Source organism: Procambarus clarkii, chromosome 43 (genome assembly GCF_040958095.1).
Source record: "Procambarus clarkii isolate CNS0578487 chromosome 43, FALCON_Pclarkii_2.0, whole genome shotgun sequence".
Taxonomy (NCBI): domain Eukaryota; kingdom Metazoa; phylum Arthropoda; class Malacostraca; order Decapoda; family Cambaridae; genus Procambarus; species Procambarus clarkii.
Window position 1 is genome coordinate 19,523,311 of NC_091192.1, and position 18,773 is coordinate 19,542,083.

Consider the following 18,773-nt stretch of genomic DNA (forward strand, 5'->3'; position numbering starts at 1 on the left):
CTCTCTCTCTCTCTCCCCCTCTCTCTCTCTCTCTCTCTCTCTCTCTCTCTCTCTCTCTCTCTCTCTCTCTCTCTCTCTCTCTCTCTCTCTCCCTCTCTCTCTCTCCCTCTCTCTCCCTCTCTCTCTCTCTCTCTCTCTCTCTCTCTCTCTCTCTCTCTCTCTCTCTCTCTCTCTCTCTCTCTCTCCCTCCCTCCAGTGAATACACACGAAGAGACTGGGAAGCAAAATCACAAAGAGAACACGACCAAAGAATAGCTGCACAGAGAAAAAGAGGGGATGAGAGAAATAAAGAAGTGGGGGGGGGGGACTAGAGGAAGGGGAGAAGAAAGAGGAAAGGAATGGAGAAATGGAGAATAAAAAGGGAGATACAAAAATTGTGAAAGTGGGAGGGTGGGGGGGGGAATTGATGAACGGAGCAGAATAGGTATAGAGAGAGAGAAAAGAAAGGGGGGAGGAAGAAGGAGAGAAAGTGAGAAGAAAGGAGGTGGATGAAAGAGAGATGAAGAGGTCATGTCAGCGGCCCCCCTGTGTGATGCCTCGTGAATGGAACACAACCAGAGGGAAGGGAAGAACAAGGAAAGAGAGAGAGAGAGAGAGAGAGAGAGAGAGAGAGAGAGAGAGAGAGAGAGAGAGAGACCTTTAAGAGTCTTTAAGACCTAGTACATATATAAAGACAACCCCCTACCTCCCCCTCCCCTCCCCCGTCCCCCCTCACCCATACATTCAAACCAGAATTAAATTATGACAATTTAATTAACAGGTAAGGTTGACTGTGTAATTGGGACGTTTGATTTCCCTGTCGGCATAGTAACTGTGAACGATGAACCGGTTAGAGCGGAGACTGGGGAGAGAGAGAGAGAGAGAGAGAGAGAGAGAGAGAGAGAGAGAGAGAGAGAGAGAGAGAGAGAGAGAGAGAGAGAGAGAGAGAGAGAGAGAGAGATGCTAATGTTTTAGAAGTTGGAAAAACCACTAATTTTATATTTATAACATATGTCGATTTGTATATTCAGCCTTGTCTGAATATACAAATATCCACACCTGAATATACTCCTGACTACACACACCACTACACCTGGCTAGGCCAACACCCCACCTGACTACACCACACACCTGGGGCCCCCACCAACACCACACTCCCTTTGAAGGTAAGAGCCAAAGAGCTCTCTCTAGAGCTCTCTCTAGAGCTCTCACATCTCAAGGTGATATCCTCTGAAGACATGCACCAAACTTTTCAAAGGAATCCATCGTCCAAAAGATAATATATTCGAATTTATATGTTTACACAAAAATATATTCTCAAAGGGGGGGGGGGATTTAAACCTAATTGAATCTATCTCTAAATGGGATTTAAGTCCAAATGAGTTTACCTCTAACAGGCATTTAGATCTAAATGAGTTTTACCTTTAAAAAGGAACTTACTTGAAGAATGGTGCCACCTTAAAAAATAGGAAAGCCATATTTTATATATATATTTTTTTAAATGACGAATTAAATGAATTAAATAATGAATTAAATTAATTAAATTAATCTAAAGTATTAAAAATATTATCCAAACTTCCGTGTAAATAAACATTCCAAATAGAGCTTCAATAGCTCTATCTAATCAATAGAGCTTATTCGGCCTCACACAGGCGAGGGTCCCCGGTTCGAGCCTCGTAGAGCCCAGGTCAATGAAACAATTAAAGTAATTCAATGGTGAATTAAATTCATTAAATAAAATTAATTAGTTTTAAGGTAATTGGGTTTATTATGTTTGGTACAGAAGTTAGGTTTATGTTAAATTAGATGTATCGGTTAGGACGATTAAAAGTATTTTTACACTACGAACTGAAATGAAGCTCGTCTTAGGGATTCGAACACGGGCAGGCTGACCAGTCACAGTCGAAGCTTCGAATCCGCAGCAGGTTGACCTAAATAGAACTATATGCATTAAACCATTACCGATAAACCAATGCTAAACCTACAACTAGGGAAACCGAGTTCAATTCCACTCATAGAGACTTGAATTCTACTCCCCCCCCCCTCAAAAAAAAAGGTTCACTAGATTTCAAATTGAATTAAAGGGTTCAAAGGGTCTTTTGATGTATACAAGATAACTGGGAAGGGCTCTAGTGGATCGCTCTCGTGGATTCACCTCCTCTGTAGTAGTATTGTTATAGATTCAGCTACTCGGAACGAGTTCCAAGTAGCACGGGCTATGGTGAGCCCGTAGTGGACTTACCTGGCACAGGAGAGGTGCTGAGTGCAGTAGTGTTCCCAACAGTGTCTTATATATCCTGCTTGCTTACTACTCACCTGAGAAAGGAGAGAAGACGCTGTCCCAGAGGGAGAGGGGGGGGGGAGGAGGGGAAGGAGGTGAGAAGGGAAAGAGAGGACACAAGATAAAGGGAGAGAATGGAAAACAGGAGAGATAAGGGGGAAGGGATTGAGAGGGAGAAGATAAAGGGAGGGATGGATAGAGAGGGAGAAGATAAAGGGGAGAGTAGGGCGAGAGGTGAGGGAGATGGAAAAGGGGAAGATGGGAAGGGAAGATCAATGCCCCCTTCACCCGGGTTCATTGGCTCCTAAAAGTGGGCATCCAAAGGCCACTTTCCTCACCTCCAAGACTGCCACAGTCAGCAACACCGCCATTGGCTGACCTTGGAAGACCTTGGCTGACCTTGGAAGACCTTGGCTGACCTTGGAAGACCTTGGAAGACCTTGGAAGACCTTGGCTGACCTTGGAAGACCTTGGAAGACCTTGGCTGACCTTGGAAGACCTTGGCTGACCTTGGAAGACCTTGGAAGACTTGGCTGACCTTAGAAGACCTTGGCTGACCATGGAAGACCTTGGAAGACTTGGCTGACCTTGGAAGACCTTGGCTGACCTTGGCTGACCTTGGAAGACTTGGCTGACCTTGGCTGACCTTGGCTGGCAGGAATGGGAGCCCGGGTCGCCCACGCCGGTTTGTAACCCTTTCATAACGAAGGACAAATGTCAACGTTGTGCAATAATGTTGAAAGTTTGTGAAAGTTTGTGACGAAACAAAAGTTTGTGGCATGATAAGATAGTTGAGACACGACAAGAACGTCTGTAACAAGAAGGTTTGTGACAAGACATTCTGTGACAAGAAAAAAGTTGTGACAAGAAAATTCTTGATAAAAAAAAATAAAATGTAGTAGATAACATAATTAGTCTCATTGTGACATTTTAAGACAATATCGTTGTATTGTCCCCCCCCCCACTTCTCTTTCTCTCCCCCCCTCCCCTCCTTCCCTCCCCCTCCTCTTTCTGACCTCCCCCACCCTCTCCTTTCCCCCCCCCCACATCTCCTAACCCCTAGCCCACCCTCCTTCCCCACCTCACTCGACTCTTCCAAAATTCATTAAAAATTGATGTACGACTTGCTCGCCCTCTCGCTCTGAAGGCTCCCAGCCATCTCCCATATAATTAAAAGGGCGACGAGGTGTAGAGGAGAAGGAAGAGGAGAAGAGGGAAGAAGAGGAGAGGACGAGGAGAAGGAGAGACCTATGTGCATCGTGCAATAAGATAAGAGACGATATCTGGGGCTCCTCTCATTACTTGTGTGTCGTATCCTTTCTAATTTTGACCTTCTGTTTCTTGTCCGCCAGGTACTCCCTCTCTCAATATTGGAGGGATTAGGGTGAAAGGGGGGGGATGTCACAGTTGATAATAGGAGCGAAGGGATGACCCCCCCAATGGTAACTGGTAGCCTAACCAAAGGACTGTTGGTAAGCTAACCAACTTGGCCTTCAGAAACGATGAAGGGCGCTTGGGCCTCCTCCCTTCAAGACAATTACTCATCAACGCCACCACAATAAACCTACTCTTCTTGAATGCCGTGAACACCCCCCCCCCGACACCTGGCTCGCTCTCACGCTCTCTGCTTCCTCCCAAACCTGCGCTACACACACACACACACACACACACACACACACACACACACACACACACACACACACACACACACACACACACACACACACACACACACACACACACACACACACACACACACACACACACACACATACACACACACACACACACAAGGGGCACACGCACTAGGGGACACAGGTGGAAGCTGAGTGCCCAAATGAGCCACAGAGATATTAGAAAGAACTTTTTTAGCGTCAGAGTGGTTGACAAATGGAATGCATTAGGAAGTGATGTGGTGGAGGCTGACTCCATACACAGTTTCAAGTATAGATATGATAGAGCCCAATAGGCTCAGGAACTTGTACACCTGTTGATTGACAGTTGAGAGACGGAACCAAAGAGCCAAAGCTCTACCCCCGCAAGCACAACTAGGTGAGTACACACACACACACACAGTGTAACACCACTCTAATGTGTACCACCGCTCTAAATGGAACACCACTATAATGGATACTAAACTAATAATGTAAACACTACTTTTCCTGAGTAACACTTCCCCATCGGTTGCATTTGGTAACACTGTTATGAGCTGACATATGATGGTTACACCGGAACTCAAAGGTACACTGCCAACAAGGAAATGCTAACACAAGGATTAAATACGCTGCCACCATCTGCCTTTGACCATTGAGACTATATCAAGCAACGAGGCAAGAAACATTGCTTGACTTGGAGAGTACTTCTATGACTGTCATTAATTATGGAAACGGTTGTCAGCCCCTATATCCAAAAAGGCTAAGAGGATTCAACAATTAACACAGACGGGAAATTTAACATGAGTTTATTGAGACCAAAATTATGTCAAACACCACTTATAAATCCTACTCTAACACTGGCAAAAAGTTAAGAAATTTGGACATGGAACAAAACCTCAGAGATAACACACGTTACCTTAAGACCTGTCTCTCCCTGGCTGAGATGTTCTTCACAGCCCTCTCTGGACCCCGGTGTCCGGCACTCTGTCCTTACTAAGTCCGTACAGGACCTCTATATACAACCCCCACAGGGGGGTGGGGGGAGATCTGCTGTTGCTACCCACCAAGAATGTACAAACACTCAAGAAATATTTCAATAAGCTTGTTTGACATTCACCATACACTCTTCAAGAGAGGAGTTATTAATTACATGTGTGACTGACCTCTGACCTGGCCAAAAGGGGGAGATCCAAGGATGTTTACACATAAGAATCTGGGGTCTAATTCCATTGCAATGTTTGACAAGAGTATCATGAAATATTACATACTTGAAACTATGCTGACTAAGACTAACCCAGGAATTTTGTCTGACAGACAAAAATCAGAGGATACAACTGACGATTTACTATAAAACCAGAAAAACGGCCAGCCTACTCATGAGAAACTCTCCAGACACAAAACAGAACGCTTTAAAAGAGACTAACGTCGTCTATGCCTTCAAATGCCCTCTTGGGGACTGTAAGCTCCAAAAAACCCAGTATATAGGCAAGACAACAACATCTCTTTCTAGGCGTTTAACGATGCATAAGCAACAGGGCTCCATTAAGGAACATATAATCTCTTCCCATAACCAAACCATCGCCAGAGAAATCCTAGTAAACAACACAGAAATCATCGATAGATACAGCGATAGCAGGCGGCTTGACGTTTGCGAGGCACTACACATCAAGAAGTCAACACCAGCAATCAACAGCCAATTATTGCACAACTATATTCTACCCACCTCAAGACTCCGCTCCAATATAGAAGCATCAAGAAATATGGACCAATAGGCTTTCTACAAACACTTCTATTCAATATCCATTGTTTCGTGTTCTGTCTTGTGTTGATGAAATTAATACCCTATTAATACTCTTGTTCTGTCTTGTGTTGATGAAATTAATACCCTATTAATACTCTTGTTCTGTCTTGTGTTGATGAAATTAATACCCTATTAATACCACATCTTGTTCTGTCTTGTGTTAATGTCACATCACCCCTTCCACCTCACTCAAATGTAGATATAAAATCGGAGATGCGTAAGTTCTATTCAGTTGTGTATTTGTGAACTAAAGTCTTTGAAAATGTAATAAGTTTTACGAAACGCGCTCGTGTCGCGTCAGACTAGAAATAAAAATGAATTTTGGAGAATTGATTTTTGATTTACCTCCAACAGTGAAACGAAATGTACGAAAGATTGAGAAAATTCGTGTTAGAATTATTAATCTTACTTTTTCGGTCATATTTAATAATATATGTCTACAGGAAAGACTGCTACCAAAATATACTAATATATATATACATATATATATATATATATATATATATATATATATATATATATATATATATATATATGTATGTATGTATGTATGTATATATATATATATATATATATATATATATATATATATATATATATATATATATATATATATATATGATGGTGTCACAGAGAGCCTCTGCGACACCATCCTAGCGTGTGGGCCCCGCCTGAAGAAACACATAAGGAGACTGAAAAAGATTCAAAAGTTTGCAACGAGGCTCGTCCCAGAATAGCGAGGAATGGGGGGGGATGAAGAGCGACTGAAGGAACTGAACCTGACGACGCTAGATAAAAGGAGGGAGAGAAAGAGGGGGGGGGAAATGATGGAAACATATTTAATACTAAAGAGGGATTAACAAAGTGGAAGTAGACGAACTGTTCACACGGAACACCAACAGAACAAGGGAACATGGGTGGAAGCTGGAAACTCTGATGAGTCATGGAGATGTTAGAAAAGTTTGTTTAGCGTGAGAGTAGTGGGAAAACAGAATGAACTAAACTAGCAGGTTGTGGAAGCAGACTCTATTCACAACTATAAAAGTAGATATGACTGGGAAAGAGGACAGGAGTCATGGCTTTAAACGACCTGGGGCTAGAAAGGCGAGGTCCAAGAGCCAATACTCGATCCTGCAGGCACAAATAGGTGAAAATACACACACACACACACGGCCACCGCAAATGAATGTTATTCTGTCTTTCTGTTTCTGTATGAATCTGTGACAGTCTGCCTGCATTCCTGCCTATCTATCTATAGATCTGTAAATCTATATATATTTATCTATGTATGCAGGCGATGAGTCACAATAACGTGGCTAAAGTATGTTGACCAGACCACACACTAGAAGGTGAAGGGACGACGACGTTTCGGTCCGTCCTGGACCATTCTCAAGTCGATTGTCTATGTATCTGTCAAAATATCTATGTATCTGTCTATTTGTCTATCTGACTGTCTGCATGTCTCTCTGATTCTCTTATTTCAACAATACTCTTCCCAAAATACCCCCTTCCCCACCCCCTCTCCCTCACCCAAAACCTAACCTAACCTAACCTAACCTAACCTTCCCCACCCCCCTCCCTCACCCAAAACCTAACCTAACCTAACCTAACCTTCCCCACCCCCCCTCCCTCACCCAAAACCTAACCTAACCTAACCTAACCTTCCCCACCCCCCTCCCTCACCCAAAACCTAACCTAACCTAACCTAACCTAACCTAACCTAACCTAACCTTCCCCACCACCCCCTCCCTCACCCCAAAAAATAAAACACAAGTATTCATATTTACAACTCATTAAAAATTCCCACTGTGACTGGACTGAAAGGAACAAGCAGCTTCAAGCAGCTGTAAACAAGAGCAAGCAACAGAGATTTGCATGCAATGAATTACTTGCAGACTGATATTGACAGGTGACTCTCCCGGGCAACAACAACAACAACAACAACAACAACAACATGCAACCTTGCAGTGTTGCAGCGCAATTTTTTTTTCTTATTGCAAATGTTTCAATTAATGATACTCTTAATTTGGTGTTAATATTTAGCTGTTTAATAATTTGGCTGTTTAATAATTTGGCTGTTTAATAATTTGGCTGTTTAATAATTTGGCTGTTTAATAATTGTTTAATAATTTAATAATTTAATAATTTGGCTGTTTAATATTATATCTTTTTTTCGAGTTATGTTTGTTGTATCGTTCATACAGCAAATACAACTGTATTTTTTGCTGTAATACAGTAAAAAAAATGCCGTTAATAACAGTTCCGCTCGTGGTTGTTAGTGCTGATAATTGCGGTGCCAGAAGTGCCATTATAACAGGCAGTTTTTGCGAGTGAAAAACGCCATACATTTAACAAATGAAATCACCCATTATCTCCCCATCGTGGCAACGACCCAGACCCACTGGCACAACCCGTTCTCGCAAATTCGTAAAGTCAATATTGACTTATTAACTACGTGCATAGGTGATATACTAAACATAATAGATACCCTTAAAAAGATTCATAGAAAACACCGACCTTACCTAACCTTGTTAGTATCTTAAGATAAGCATCTTATTGCTTCGTAATTACAATTATTACTTAACCTATACCTATTATAGGTTAGGTAATAACTGTAATTACGAAGCAATAAGATGGTTATCTTAACATACTAAGTAGGTTAGGTAAGGTCGGTGTTTTCTATGAATCTTTTTAAGGGTATCTATTATGTTAAGTATGTCACCTATGCACATATTTAATAAGTCAATATTGACTTATTAAATTTGCGAGAACGGGTTGCACTGGCAACCACCACCACTGCAACCACCATCACTGCAACCACCACCACTGCAACAACCACCACTGCAACCACCATCACTGCAACAACCACCACTGCAACAACCATCACTGCAACAACCATCACTGCAACCACCATCACTGCAACCACCATCACTGCAACCACAATCACTGCAACCACCACCACTGCAACCACCACCACTGCAACCACCACCACTGCAACCACCACCACTGCAACCACAATCACTGCAACCACAATCACTGCAACCACCATCACTGCAACCACCACCACTGCAACCACCACCACTGCAACCACAATCACTGCAACCACCACCACTGCAACCACCACCACTGCAACCACAATCACTGCAACCACAATCACTGCAACCACCATCACTGCAACCACCACCACTGCAACCACTATCACTGCAACCACAATCACTGCAACCACAATCACTGCAACCACCATCACTGCAACCACAATCACTGCAACCACCACCACTGCAACCACAATCACTGCAACCACAATCACTGCAACCACAATCACTGCAACCACAATCACTACAACCACCATCACTGCAACCACCACCACTGCAACCACAATCACTGCAACCACCATCACTGCAACCACAATCACTGCAACCACCATCACTGCAACCACCACCACTGCAACCACCACCACTGCAACCACAATCACTGCAACCACAATCACTGCAACCACCATCACTGCAACCACAATCACTGCAACCACTATCACTGCAACCACAATTACTGCAACAACCACCACCGCCTCAACCACCATCACCACAATCAGGGTAGGAGGCGGATCATGAGGAGCCTGACCTTACCCCCCCCCCTCCCCCTCCCCCCCCCCGTAGACACAGATAGGCAAGTACTTCAACAACCACTACTACCACCATCACAGCAACAACCATTGCCACAGCAACCACCACCACCACCACAACAAACAGAACTGTAACAACCAGAAAAGCAACATGAACAACCACCCCCCTTTCACCCCTCTAACCAATCCACCACCACCACAACCACCACAACCACCAACAACCACCACCAACCACCACCAGCACCAGGCAAGAGGAGTCATCACCTGCACCCAGCACCAACCAGAGACTCACACTGGCTTCCCCTAAACAAACAAACACCTCCACAATATTACGAGAGAGAGACTCAAGAGGACCAACTGACTGCATAAAACCAAATATAAGAACACACAGCTTAAAATAAGAGGGGAAACAGAGGCAGTATCAATATGGCAGATGGAAGGAAGGACAGGGGGAGGACACAGGGGGAGGACACAAGGAGAGGACACAGGGGGAGAACGAGGACACAGGGAGAGGACACAGGGGGAGGACACAGGGGGAGGACACAGGGGGAGGACACAGGGAGAGGACACAGGGAGAGGACACAGGGGGAGGACACAGGGGGAGGACACAGGGGGAGGACACAAGGAGAGGACACAGGGGGAGGACACAGGGAGAGGACACAGGGGGAGGACACAGGGGGAGGACACAGGGGGAGGACACAGGGAGAGGACACAGGGGGAGGACACAGGGGGAGGACACAGGGGGAGGACACAGGGGGAGGACACAGGGGGAGGACACAAGGAGAGGACACAGGGGGAGGACACAGGGAGAGGAAACAGGGGGAGGACACAGGGGGAGGACACAGGGGGAGGACACAGGGAGAGGACACAGGGGGAGGACACAGGGGGAGGACACAGGGGGAGGACACAAGGAGAGGACACAGGGGGAGGACACAAGGAGAGGACACAGGGGGAGGACACAGGGAGAGGACACAAGGGGAGGACACAGGGGGAGGACACAGGGGGAGGACACAAGGAGAGGACACAGGGGGAGGACACAAGGAGAGGACACAGGGGGAGGACACAGGGGGAGGACACAGGGAGAGGACACAGGGGGAGGACACAGGGGGAGGACACAGGGGGAGGACACAGGGAGAGGACACAGGGGGAGGACACAGGGGGAGGACACTGGGGGAGGACACAGGGAGAGGACACAGGGGGAGGACACAGGGGGAGGACACAGGGGGAGGACACAAGGAGAGGACACAGGGGGAGGACACAGGGAGAGGACACAGGGGGAGGACACAGGGGGAGGACACAGGGGGAGGACACAGGGGGAGGACACAGGGAGAGGACACAGGGAGAGGACACAGGGGGAGGACACAGGGAGAGGACACAGGGGGAGGACACAGGGGGAGGACACAGGGGGAGGACACAGGGAGAGGACACAGGGGGAGGACACAGGGGGAGGACACAGGGGGAGGACACAGGGAGAGGACACAGGGAGAGGACACAGGGGGAGGACACAGGGGGAGGACACAGGGGGAGGACACAGGGGGAGGACACAAGGAGAGGACACAGGGAGAGGACACAGCATGAGGACACAGGGGGAGGACACAGGGGGAGGACACAGCAAGAGGACACAGCATGAGGACACAGGCCTCCCTGTTACAGCTGGCAGGTTGGGGAAGGGGGGGGGGGGGTATTTAAGACACCATTTCACCAACATATTGAAACAAACACCACCCTTCCCATCTCTCTCTCTCTCTCACCCTTTTCCTTCTGGATTTCCCCCTCTCCTCTTTATCCCTTCTTCTATTTCCACCCTCCTTTCTTCCCCTCACATCATTTTCTGATCCTCCTCCTCCTCCTCCCTTCCCACTCTTCTTGAAGTTCTTCCTCTCCCCCTTCCCTTCCTCTCCCCCTTCCCTTCCTTCTCATGAGAACGTTGCATTCCCGGAAACAATGCCTGACAAGAGAATTTAGAATCGAACGTGTGAGAGATTCTGGCGTTCGTGGCAGACGCAGTACGCACACCTGGGTTCGACTCCCAGATATTTCAAATATAGGATACCATTCCATACATGTGGTCACCATCCTGTGTTTCAAGCCGAGATAATTATTTGGGCAAAGAACTAAGCCAGTGTGACTTTGTACCACGTGGAGGGGATACGAGGACAAGGAGCTGGGATACGAGGACAAGGAGCTGGGATACGAGGACAAGAAGCTGGGATACGAGGACAAGGAGCTGGGATACGAGGACAAGGAGCTGGGATACGAGGACAAGGAGCTGGGATACGAGGACAAGGAGCTGGGATACGAGGACAAGGAGCTGGGATACGAGGACAAGAAGCTGGGATACGAGGACAAGGAGCTGGGATACGAGGACAAGGAGCTGGGATACGAGGACAAGGAGCTGGGATACGAGGACAAGGAGCTGGGATACGAGGACAAGGAGCTGGGATACGAGGACAAGAAGCTGGGATACGAGGACAAGGAGTTGGGATACGAGGACAAGGAGCTGGGATACGAGGACAAGAAGCTGGGATACGAGGACAAGGAGCTGGGATACGAGGACAAGGAGTTGGGATACGAGGACAAGGAGCTGGGATACGAGGACAAGGAGCTGGGATGCGAGGACAAGATGCTGGGATATGATAAAAGGGGGATGAATGATGCCGAACAACTTGGACCATCGGGTATTGAGCGCCGACTCTGCAAGAAGAGATGCTTTCACTCTACCAAGATGTCCAAGTGGTTGAGCCTTTACTTTAAGGCTCGCAACCTAGCTCCTAAGCCCCACCATTTTCCAGCTGTTTCGTACAGTATCACACAGACGGTGATGGCGAGGTCATACAATGGGATCGAACTGTCGCCCGTGCCTCTCCCCACCTCAGACGTCTCACGTTCAAGAAGGTTTCTTATTGCCCCTTTGTTCCCTCTTTTCATTGATACTGAGCAGCCTGAGTGTCTATACATCTATTGTGAGACACATTACTGAGTATGCTCAGTCGGTCGGCCGAACGGATTGCACACTGGACTTGTGATCCTGTGGTCCTGGGTTCGATCCCAGGCGCCGGCGAGAAACAATGGGCAGCGTTTCTTTCACCCTATGCCCCTGTTACCTAGCAGTAAAATAGGTACCTGGGTGTTAGTCAGCTGTCACGGGCTGCTTCCTGGGGGTGGAGGCCTGGTCGAGGACCGGGCCGCGGGGACACTAAAGCCCCGAAATCATCTCAAGAAGAAGCTGTCCCAGCCTGGAACCCCTACCTAAAGAAACAGTAAACAAAACTAGAAAAAAACATAAAATATGCAACAAGGCTCGTTCCTGATCTGAGGGGACTGAGCTATGAAGACTGAGGGAAACTGGACCTCACTACACTAAAGGAAAGAATATGGTTGACATGATAACGACGTACAAGATACTATACTCGATTGACAGAGCGGATATAGAAGCAATTTTGCAATTCACGAGTGAAGAGAGACACTGCAGTGAACCAATGACGGCCGAAAGGCGGGGCTGAAGAGCCGATGCTCGACCACTGCAAGCACAACTAGGTGAGTACATACCTCCCCCCCCACTCCCCACTCCCAGTTTACCTAATTACTGCTAACTGAACAGAAGCATCACATGAAAGAAACTCTACCCAATCGTTTCTGCCCCTGGGCCGGAAATCGTCCCCGGGTCCAAGGAGTGTGTTGAAACGAAGAGGAACTGAAGGAAAGCCAAGAGAGAGAGAAAGAAGTCAAGAAGAAGAACAGGGAGAATACACAGGGGGAATAAACCTACACCCAAAAGAAAAATAATAAAATGGAAAAAAAAACTCGAGAATCACGAATGAGATGGACAGGAAAAAAACACAGAAAAGAGAGGACATAGGGAAAAGATGAGACACTACGAAGGGTGGATAAGAAGGACAGGAGGAGAGAAAGTATGACTGGGAGAGGAAACTATAGAAGTGTGATAAGAAAATGTAGATATTACTCAGGAAAATAGGAAAAAAAAGCGAGTCCATGAAAGGAAAAAACAAAGAGGACATAGGAGAATGATAACATTAGGTAAGGAATATAAGAGGAGATAACACGAGATAAGGGAGGGAGATAACAGGAGATAAGGGAGGGGAGATTACAGGAGCTAAGGGAGGGAGATAACAGGAGCTAAGGGAAGGAGATAAGGGAAGAAGATAATAGGAGATAAGGGAGGAAGATAACAGGAGATAAGGGAAGAAGATAACAGGAGATAAGGGAGGGAGATAACAGGAGCTAAGGGAGGGAGATAACAGGAGATAAGGGAGGAAGATAACAGGAGACAAGGGAGGAAGATAACAGGAGATAAGGGAGGGAGATAACAGGAGCTAAGGGAGGAAGATAACAGGATATAAGGGAGAGAGAATCCTCATCTCCTAGATAACAGCTTGGAGATAAGGTGGATAAAAGTAAACAATCCAGTGAGGGGGAAATAAAGGTGCCACACGGGAAAGAAAGTGGCCACTTTTAGCAGGAATAAACTACAGCGAAGGGAAAAAAAATGACACAAGGAATAAACTAAAACAGGGGGGGGGGGCAGTAAAACCAGGAAGCCTCCCCCCCCTTTCCAACTCCTTCCCTATATAGAAAAGAGGTTAGGGAAAAAATAAAGGGAGGAAAAAAGTGTCAGGGGGGAAAAAAGTGTCAGGGAGGGAAAAAAGTGTCAGGGGGGAAAAAAGTGTCAGGGAGGGAAAAAAGTGTGGCGGAAAGAAGTGTGTGTGTGTGGGAGGGGGATGGGGAGGGAAGCGGGGGGGTGTGAAGTCAAGATTAATGCAAACTATATTCAAATGAGGTCATTTGCTCGGCCCCTTCTTGCCGGGAAAAAATCAGTCTAAGTGTTTTATCAATTGCGTGATAAAGATAGGGGATGGCGTGTGGGGATAGGGAGGAGGGGGAGGAGGGCTGGAGGGATAGGGAGAGGGAGAGAGAGAGAGAGCGAGAGAGAGAGAGAGAGCGAGAGAGAGAGAGAGAGAGAGAGAGAGAGTGGATAAAGCTATAAGACATGACAGTGGGAAGGAAGAGAGGGAGGGGTCGATATCGAAGAGACAAAGGTGGGATAGAATATAACAAAAAGTTTGTGCATTTTTAAACTGTAGTTATATGCTCGCCGCATAGGGAGGGGGAGGGGGGGAGGGGGGAGAAATGATTAAAGAAATGAAGTAGTAGCGGGGGAAAAAAATGTACTGATATAAAAGAAGGAGAAGCCAGACAAGAGGAGATAGATGAGAATAGAGGAGAGGAATAGGATAGGGAGAGGCAGGATAACGAAGACCAGGATAGGAAAGAACAGTACGCTCGAGAGAGAGAGAGAGAGAGAGAGAGAGAGAGAAAGAGAGAGAGAGAGAGAGAGAGAGAGAGAGAGAGAGAGAGAGAGAGAGAGAGAGAGAGAGAGAGAGAGAGAGAGAGAGAGATAGGGAAAATTGATGCATAACTTATATGTAGCCTTAATAACGAGGTTATTGACGTTTTGTAAAGTATAACACTCTTAAAACCTTCAGGGTAAAGTTTGCCTCTTTAGCGTCATTTCTCAACAGCAAGCATCAAACCTGAGGGGATAGGGCTCTGTGATCCAACGCGATCAGAGGTTGTTTTAACAGAACAATTTGGTCTTCTGAACGGAGGAGGTTCTTGATATAAGAAAAGGAAATGTACCAAGCGAACGGTCCTCAAGCGAACGGTCCTCAAGCGAACGGTCCTCAAGCGAACGGTCCTCAAGCGAACGGTCCTCAAGCGAACGCCTCCTCAAGCGAACTCCCCCTCAAGCGAACGCCCCTCACGCGAACGCCCCCTCAAGCGAACGCCCCCTCAAGCGAACGCCCCCTCAAGCGAACGGTCCTCAAGCGAACGGTCCTCAAGCGAACGGTCCTCAAGCGAACGGTCCTCAAGCGAACGCCTCCTCAAGCGAACTCCCCCTCAAGCGAACGCCCCTCACGCGAACGCCCCCTCAAGCGAACGCCCCCTCAAGCGAACGCCCCCTCAAGCGAACGGTCCTCAAACGAACGCCCCCTCAAGCGAACGGTCCTCAAGCGAACGGTCCTCAAGCGAACGCCCCCTCAAGCGAACGGTCCTCAAGCAAACGGTCCTCAAACGAACGCCCCCTCAAGCGAACGGTCCTCAAGCGAACGGTCCTCAAGCGAACTCCCCCTCAAGCGAACTCCCCCTCAAGCGAACTCCCCCTCAAGCGAACGCCCCCTTAAGCGAACGCCCCCTCAAGCGAACGGTCCTCAAACGAACGCCCCCTCAAGCGAACGCCCCCTCAAGCGAACGCCCCCTCAAGCGAACGCCCCCTCAAGCGAACGGTCCTCAAACGAACGCCCCCTCAAGCGAACGCCCCCTCAAGCGAACGCCCCCTCAAGCGAACGCCCCCTCAAGCGAACGGTCCTCAAACGAACGCCCCCTCAAGCGAACGCCCCCTCAAGCGAACGCCCCCTCAAACGAACGGTCCTCAAACGAACGCCCCCTCAAGCGAACGCCCCCTCAAGCGAACGCCCCCTCAAGCGAACGGTCCTCAAACGAACGCCCCCTCAAAGGTTAAACATTTAATATTTGAGATAATTTGTAAAATAACCTTTAAAAAAGTTCCTAAATGACCTTTCCAAATTATTTTCAGACTTTTAAACATTTACTGAAAACCAGTAGACAAACTTCGATTGTTTCATATTGGGATTGAAAATGTGTTTAATAAATTATTTAAGATCTGTTACAGTTTAACTAAAACCTTTAAAAAAAAGAAGTTGCATATTCTTAAATCAATATCGTTTACCTGAATTCACCTGAGAGCCCCCTACCCCCTTTTATCTCTAGTGGTCTCGACGGAGACAGGAAGCCGGCTGCTTGTCAAAGGTCCTTCCCCCCCCCTATCCCGCTCCCCCTTGTTCCTTTGGATTTTTTTCCATCTGCTGGAAGACCCTCCAAGTGTCTGCTGGATAACTCGAGTTCAGCAGACAAGGATATCCGTCTTTTTACCCAGCCTGGTGTGGTGGATATACCCCTTTATCCTTTCTTTCAACCTGTCCTGAGGGCCCAATGGGGATTACCAGTGTTGGAGGAGGACCCGCCAGTGTTGTAGCAAGACCCGCCAGTGTTGTAGCAAGACCCGCCAGTGTTGTAGCAGGACCCGCCAGTGTTGTAGGAGGACCCGCCAGTGTTGTAGGAGGACCCGCCAGTGTTGTAGGAGGACCCGCCAGTGTTGTAGGAGGACCCGCCAGTGTTGTAGCAAGACCCGCCAGTGTTGGAGGAGGACCGCCAGAGTTGTAGCAGGACCCGCTAGTGTTGGTGGAGGACCCGCCAGTGTTGTAGGAGGACCCGCAAGTGTTGTAGGAAAAAGAGAAGCAACACAGGTGAAAAAGAATTTGCCTTATATGTACTAACATTAGACGAGGAGGAGCGAGGGTGTTTGGGGGATGAGAGGCCCATGAGAAGAGGGGAAGGGAACGGAGGGAAGAGGGGAGAGAGAGAGAGAGAGAGAGAGAGAGAGAGAGAGAGAGAGAGAGAGAGAGAGAGAGAGAGAGAGAGAGAGAGAGAGAGAGAGAGAGAGAGAGAGAGAGAGAAAGAAGGAGAGAGAAGGGAGGGAGCAGCATAAGCAGCAGTACGTAGGAGCGACGGAGGGGGATACAGCGTTTAAGACCCATTTACATAATTACAGCAGAGCTTCACTTGCGCCGCACTCAGAGAGAGAGAGAGAGAGAGAGAGAGAGAGAGAGAGAGAGAGAGAGAGAGAGAGAGAGAGAGAGAGAGAGAGAGAGAGAGGAGGAAGCCTGAGTTGAGTTCATTGAAGCTGAAGGAGAGTTCACTGTCATCAACAGGGCAGGCCGAGGTGAGAAGACACTTAAAGGCATAGTCAGGGGCCCCTAACTGGGGTGCCCGAGGGCCCATATCCTTTAGTAAGATAATAAATTTAGTAAAACTGTGACGTTGCATAACTCTTTTTCATCTTTGGTTTCGCTTCGAAAAGTGCAGATGTCCTGTTGGTCCTGCTGTAACAGTTACGTGGGGTCCTCTGTGGGGTCCAGCTGTGGGGTCCAGCTGGGGTCAAAACGAGGCCTTGGAGTCAGTTGTTGTTATTCATAGAGCCATTATATGTGACACGCTGACAAATGGTCCCACGAGAAAGGCAGACATCATAGGTGTTAGGAGTTGGGGTGGAACTCTGGCTCCTGGCTCCTGGCTCTGTAGTCTGGGGCAGGTTATCTGACCTTGTGGTTACCTGGCCATGATTTCGGGGCTCAACGTCCCCCAGCGGCCCGGTCGCCGACCGGGCCGCTGGTCTGGTCAATCAGTCTGTTGGACGCGGCTGTTCGCAGCCTGACGTATGAATTACAATCTGGTTGATCAGGTATCCTTTGGAGTTGCTTATCCAGTTCTCTCTTGAACACTGTGAGGGGGTCGGCCAGTTATGTCCCTTCTGTGTAGAGGAAGCGTGTTGAACAGTCTCGGGCCTCTGATGTTGATAGTTCTCTCTTGAACACTGTGAGGGGTCGGCCAGTTATGCCCCTTATGTGTAGTGGAAGCGTGTTGAACAGTCTCGGGCCTCTGATGTTGATAGTTCTCTCTTGAACACTGTGAGGGGTCGGCCAGTTATGACCCTTATGTGTAGTGGAAGCGTGTTGAACAGTCTCGGGCCTCTGATGTTGATAGTTCTCTCTTGAACACTGTGAGGTGTCGGCCAGTTATGCCCCTTATGTGTAGTGGAAGCGTGTTGAACAGTCTCGAGCCTCTGATGTTGATAGTTCTCTCTTGAACACTGTGAGGGGTCGGCCAGTTATGCCCCTTATGTGTAGTGGAAGCGTGTTGAACAGTCTCGGGCACCTGATGTTGATAGAGTTCTCTCTCAGAGTACCTGTTGCACCTCTGCTCTTCAACGGGGGTATTCTGCACATCCTGCCATGCCTCCTGGTCTCATGTGGTGTTATTTCTGTGTGCAGGTTTGGGACCAGCCCCTCTACTATTTACCCACGTGTAAATTATTATATATCTCTCCCTTACTTACTGGTTCGGTGGGTTAGACTGCTCATAACATACCATTAACACACAAGCACACTCGAATCCCAGCAGTCTTCACCACTCACTGTCGCTTCAGCTGGTACCCGCCAACATGAACTTACCTGTGATGAAAAACATGGGTAAATACTCACATAACAATTATGGGGGGGGGGGAGAAATATAAGTATTATTGGGGGAATATAAGTATTATGTGGGGTAGAATATACACAAAATATAAAAAAATAATGGTAATATCTTATCATAGACATATTAACATAAGATAATAAAAAAAACAGTTATTTATGTATTTCTTGTTAAGATTTGAACGACAAGTCTTTCGCACTCTCTTGAGTCTATGGTTATCTAGAGAGGGAGATGGAGGGAAGGAAGGAGAGAGAGAGAGAGAGAGAGAGAGAGAGAGAGAGAGAGAGAGAGAGAGAGAGAGAGAGA

General features: G+C 47.4%; 1 protein-coding gene across 1 annotated transcript in view; it reads left to right on the plus strand.

Moving 5' to 3' along the window:
• The first annotated feature begins 14,987 nt into the window (after positions 1 to 14,987).
• Positions 14,988 to 18,773, plus strand: part of LOC138373670 (uncharacterized) — a 7,036-nt gene continuing 3,250 nt past the window's right edge. The window contains exon 1 of the mRNA XM_069340018.1: positions 14,988 to 15,871. Coding sequence (XP_069196119.1) covers positions 14,988 to 15,871 — 884 coding nt within the window. The remainder of the gene's footprint in view (positions 15,872 to 18,773) is intronic.